Genomic DNA, 6,000 nt, shown 5'->3' with positions numbered 1-6,000 from the left:
GCGCCTGCGCGGTTGACGCTGCCAGGGGGCGGGCTGAGGGGGCGGGCTGACGGGCCGCGGCGCTGGCCCGCTGATAGTTCCTGCCGGACCTGGGTGGTTGTGTCCGCCCGGGGTTCTGTCGCTCCATGGTACGCCCGTGAGGCTGGCTGCCGGCGGCCGTCTCCTCGAAATGGAGCACATCCGTACGACCAAGGTAGTCGGACGCGGAGAGCTGTTCGCCACTGGCCATGGGCTGAGCCGGCAGAGGGACGAGGCGATGGGAGCTCGGCTGGCCCGACCGGGGCTAAGGACCGGCCGCGCGCGGGGGGGGGGGGGCGGCCCCAGGCCCGAGGGGGCCTGCCCGGGCCTAGTCTGGGAGGGTAGGGGCAGTTTGGGCCGAGGTGGGTGCGGAGGCCTCCTGTACCTACGGGAGTGGCAGTCTCGCTTCAGCCCTGGGTGTCGGGGTCTGGATGGTTTGGGCTGCTGGGGGGTTAAGTCCCATGAAATCGGTCGCCGCCCTCTAGCGCTACACTCTTTGGGGGGCAGAACTGGGGCTGTTTTAGCTCCAGCTGCTTCCAGCCATTCGCCGCCCATAGACCGGAAAACGGGTGGGTCCTCAAACCAGCATTCCGGTGCTGTGTAAGCTTTTCCTTGTTCACGTTGAATTGTCCCGTGTCACGGATTCTTGATGGAAGTTTTGGAGACGCTGCGATCAGCGCTCTGCGCCACCTCACTTGCTTGTCTCGGTCTCCAGTCGTTTAAATTTGGCATTCCGTCTCTGTGCTTGAAAACTTCATTGTCTTTAGTGTGACTAGTTTAACAGAGGAGTTACGGAGAAGAAAAAAATGGCATCCCATATTTTAAAGTGTCCGATGAAACTCTGTTTTAGTTGAGCTTATTAAATCCTATGCTTAACATTTGGGTGCGAAAGGCATTTACCTTTAAGAACACACAATATTCTTATAATTCCATTACAAATGTTAAAACTGAAGGGGATAGCATCAGAATGTTACCGAATTACGTTACCAGCAATTAAGTTCAGCTTCAGCCTTGGGAGGGAGAAAACAAACCGAGACAAGACTTGAATGACATGATTTGAAGACCTCTGGGCGCCTAACAACACAAGGAAGAGGGACCCACTGCGAATCTTGACTTCGTGTTTTCCTGAAACCATTGTTCAGTTGCCTCACATCCTAAAGTTACCATTCATTTAGAAAAATAGCAGACATGCCTTATCTTCATTTGTCCCATGGAGAGTTTGAGGTCTGTGCCATTAAAATGTTTCACAGGGGCGCCTGGGTGGCGCAGTCGGTTAAGCGTCCGACTTCGGCTCAGGTCACGATCTCGCGGTCCGTGAGTTCGAGCCCCGCGTCAGGCTCTGGGCAGATGGCTCGGAGCCTGAAGCCTGTTTCCGATTCTGTGTCTCCCTCTCTCTCTGCCCCTCCCCCGTTCATGCTCTGTCTCTCTCTGTCCCAAAAATAAATAAATTAAAAAAAAAAATGTTTCACAAACCTTTGTTAGATGTCACGGATTTTTGTTGGAGCTTGTTTTTGACTGCGCATACTATAGTAAAATTGAAGACGCTAAAAACTAATGCCTTTCAAAAAAATCTTTTTTTTAAAGAGAAGAATAGTAAAGCAACTCTAATTCTTCAAGTTGCTGGTACTTAAAGTTTGAAAACAGAAGGCTAATTAAGTAAATAACCAAACTAGTAGAAAATGCAGAGGTGGAAAAGAGGGCTGAGGTATGCATCAGATCAGGTTCTTGTCCTGGTTCCAAAGTTCTGAATGTGTATTATATAGTAGCTTTTCACAGTGGGCCTATGCTGAGGGTTTAGCCAGGTCCTCTTACGACTTTTTAAGAAGCAAAATTTAATTTTCTATTAAAATTGCTTCTCAAGTTGTGCTCTTTTATTACTTTGAATTCTTTTTCTAGCATTGGACCACCAGTACTCTGGAATAATCTTAAGTGGCTATAGACAGACTGTAATTAAACAAATATTTACCAGGTCCCAGTTACGTGCCAGGCATCGTACAGACACCGGTTATGTAGCAGTAAGCACGATAGATTTGGAGCTCGTTCTACATTCTGATCATTGCGTTTACTGTAATATTTTCTTAAATCATGGCTTAGTCTTAAAAGATTGATATGAACATAGCCTATTGCATTATTATACTAGTATGCGTAGCCTTCACTTGGACATGGTTAATTTACTGCAAAAATGATTGTATTTCAAAACTAAAAATGAATTGCTTTAAGTTGACTTAGCTGTTTGGAATTTAGCAGTTTAGTCACTATGATCAAGAACTGATTGTAGTCGAATGTAACGATTGTCTTGTTCTGTGTTGAGACCGCTGTATTTGGAAAGTAATAATGACCATTTCTTGAGCAACTCTATGTCTCTAGAACCAACTGTGCAGTATTTCTTTACCGTACTTACAATTTCACAAATATATTTTTTATACAAAATTGTCACTAATTTCTTGAATAACCTTGCCAATTGGGTACATTATCAGCCTTTACAGATGAGGGAATAGACTTGGAGAGTTGAAGTAATCTGCCCAATTATCTAATGAGGGGTAGAGCCAAGATCGAAGCCAAGGTTTGTCTAATTCCAAAGATTACATAATGTTTTTTTCTTCTCTAGTTTTAATCTAATTGTTAAAATGTATTAATATTAAATCAGAAATGAATCTAATAGTAATTCTAAGAGCTTTTTCCTCCCCCAAATCTCTTTTTGACATAAGTAAATAATATGTGGCATTTTTTTTTTTTGTATAGTTTATGGTCATTGTGAGGTTTTTTATTATTATTATTGCTTACTAACCAGAGGCTGAGTACTGATTAAATGGCTTTATAGCTATAAAATTCAGGAATATCATCCTATTTTGGTCACATTTGGTTTACGAACTGTACCACTAAAGATGTCAGGTGTGAATTTGAATTTCGGAAAGACCATTTCCAAGCTTATGCCTATCACTTTGAGCTCTAATTTTGCCATAGTGAGATAGTCTTGCCAAGAAACAATGGGAAATAAGCAGAGACACTTCTTCTTTATACAGTCTTTCTCCTTTTCCTGCCAGGCTCCAGTGCTTTGGCTGACATCATCTGTTGATGTCGAATGATATCATGCTGTTTGTGAATGGAACTTTACAGAATGTAATGGAAGAATGTTTTTCCTAAGTTCTATACGGAAGACTGCTTTCTAGAGTTTACTAAAGATTTGAGTGTCCTATGAAAATCTGACCTCACTAGGATTCAAGTGAATTATTCCAAAAGTAACGCCTAGTTTGTTCTTAGCTTGCTACCCGTTTTGTCATTAGAATGTAAGATCATACACGTATGTATACAAACACATGTTATCAGTTACACAGAGGGAAAGATATGCAAAACTGGGAATGACTAAAAATAAGAACCAATGGTTTGTGGGGAGCACCTGAATGCTTTTCCCCGTGTAAAATGCCATTTTGACTCACTAATATTATCCCATTAGACAGGTGGGAAAACCCCAGCCTGCAGAGGATTAAATATCTTGTCCTGACTCAAACAGCTAGCTCTACTAGGTAAGAGGTGGAAACGTGAATCCAGATCTTTCTTTCTTTTTTTTAAATTTTTAAATATTTATTTATTTTTGAAGGAGAGAGAGAGAGAGAGAGAGACAATGTGAGTGGGGGAGGGGCAGAGAGAGAGGGAGACACAGAATCCGAATCAGGCTCCAGACCCTGAGCTGTCAGCACAGAGCCCGACGCGGGGCTTGAACTCGCAAACCGCGAGATCATGACCTGAGCGGAAGTCGGACGCTCAACCGACGGGGCCACCCAGGCGCCCCGAATCTAGATCTTTCTGATACCAGTCCTGTTCTCTTAACCATAACACTCCTCTTCTCCACAGAATAATGGTCTAATCAAGAGATTTGAATAGTGAGGTAGGTCAGCATGAGTAGAAATGGAAGGAAAGTAGGGGATGGAGGAGAGGAACTTAGGTGGTCCGGTTGTGTCTAGCAGATTATGTGGGTCTAGGGTCTAGGGTGGCCGATTATGAGGGTCTAGGGTCAGGGGAGGAGTGTGGTCCCGAAGAAGATTTGGGAGTTGTCAGTGTTTAGGTAATCATTGATTTTTTCTTTTATGGATGAGTTTCTGCAGGGAGTACACGTAGAGGCTCTGTGGAGAAGAGTGTGAAGGTTAGAGCCCTGAGAATACTTACAAAGGGGGAGCAGGAGAAGAGGAGTCAGAGAAAGAGTATTAGGGATAAAACGGGAAGAGGCAAGTCACAGGAAGGGAACAGTTTTCCCTATTCTAATTTCCTTCTTTGCTTCCTCTTCCTCTGCTCTCTCCTTGTCTTTAGGGTTGTATATTTTAGGCACTGGGGAAACGGTGGTCAGTAAATCAGACAAAAGTCCCTGCCGTTATCAAACTCATCTGCTCGCTGGGGAAGACATAACAGTAAACAAGGCTAATGAGTCAAATATGTAACATGATAGATGATAGTAACTGCTGTGGAGAGTGCCAGAGTGGGGTTGGGGGAGGATGGTTCTAAGTAGGGTAGTTAGGGAAGTCTTAACAGAGATAGTGACTCTTGAGTAGAGACCTGAAAGTGATGAGGGAGCAAGCCGTCTGCACAGGGACAGGGGCTGGGAAGGGGTGGCTGGGAGAGTCCCAGAGGAGGGAACAACAAGGGCAGAAACCCCGTGCTGGGCATGCCCGCTTAGTACGAACTAGCAAGAAGACCAGTGTGGCTAGAGTAGAGTGAGTGAAGGAGAGAGCACTTTAGTAGATTAAAAGTGGGGCAAAGGGGCAGGCCTTGAAGGCTGATGTGAAATCTTTGCTTTTACTGAGTGAGACAGGAAGCCATTCATGAAAAGTCAGCTGTGTCCAATGCTGCGGAAAAGCAAAGTAAGACAGGATTGAAAAGTGTCCCTGGATTTATAATCGGTCTCATTGGTGATTTATTCAGCTAGACGCTCTTGTGGGAACTGGGGGTACACGAACAAAGAAAGATGGCAGTCACTGCCCTTTTGAGGTTCATCTTCCACCTCACAAAGGCAGCTTGACGCTCTTTCTTTTTGAAAGACGTCAGTGCTGCGGCGTGTGGATACTAAGAGTCCCAATGGGTGCCTGGCTATAGGGGTGGCTCACGACAAGTCCGAGAAACCCTGACAGTGCATTTTCTGCTTCAGTAACCTTTGTCAGGGAGTTGTAAAGTACAGCTGTTTGATGCAGAACTTGGAGGGTAGCCATTGGTCCTTTCTTGTCCCAGAGGCCACTCGGTGTCTGGATTTTCTAGATGTGATTCTGCGTATGTGTGATTCCCTGCGTTTTTCCTTTCCAGCTTTGTAATCAGCTGAAATTTGAACTTCCTGTTTAGACCATTCGGGGACCTTTCAGTGCAGGCCCAAAGTTGGCAACAATTCAGCTTACGTGCCCTCAAAGTAATGTGTTGGCGTTTCCCATCCTCACCATAATGACCATACCCTCCAGTTGTGTTCTCCCGGCACCATTTCTTCTTTGTTTATTCTGTTCCCAAAACCTTTTCCTTCTTCCCCACTGTCTTTTTGCGCGTGGCAATACCTATAATTAAAGGATCCTAACACTATTTCTGTAGGGCCTCAGTGCTAGTCAATTGAAAGAGTTGTGGTTCCCTGAATACCTGACTTAAAACGTTTCCAGGAAAACACTGGGAAAGATCTGTCGCAACATCTGTGAAGTACTTTTAGTTCCTTGGTGAAAAAGGGAAATATGAGGCAGGAGTTGGTGTTTAGAAGTTGGCTGAGTCTCTGGTTTGAAATTTGTATGCTGATAATTTTAGCGAAGAAAAAGATCTGATTTCCTTCTTTTTTTTTTTTTTTTTTTTTTTTTTACAGTTACCTTAGGATTTGTAGTAAAGAACAGAATAATTCATAAATTTTCTCAGAACCTAAAGTTTCTCCAGAACCTAAAGTACTAAATAAACGTATAAACGTTTTGGACTAATGTTCAGGTTCATTTTATTATCTGTCACATCCACATAGCGATTGCCATATTG

The 6,000-nt window shown here is 44.1% G+C and overlaps 1 protein-coding gene across 7 annotated transcripts in view; it reads left to right on the top strand.

The window, feature by feature from the left end:
- MTMR6 (myotubularin related protein 6) overlaps nt 1-6,000 on the top strand; it is an 80,605-nt gene continuing 74,605 nt past the window's right edge. For 5 of the 7 annotated variants that reach the window (XM_049646735.1, XM_049646734.1, XM_049646733.1 and 2 more), the window contains exon 1: nt 3-193. In XM_049646735.1, coding sequence (XP_049502692.1) covers nt 170-193 — 24 coding nt within the window. In that variant the 5' untranslated portion in view covers nt 3-169. Of the gene's footprint in view, nt 194-6,000 lie in introns of all 7 variants that reach the window. The other 2 variants (XM_049646729.1, XM_049646730.1) reach the window with 2 other exon arrangements.

Source organism: Panthera uncia, assembly GCF_023721935.1.
Source record: "Panthera uncia isolate 11264 chromosome A1 unlocalized genomic scaffold, Puncia_PCG_1.0 HiC_scaffold_16, whole genome shotgun sequence".
NCBI lineage: Eukaryota > Metazoa > Chordata > Mammalia > Carnivora > Felidae > Panthera > Panthera uncia.
Note: the sequence above shows the minus strand (reverse complement) of the source record. Positions and strands in the feature narration are given on the sequence as shown.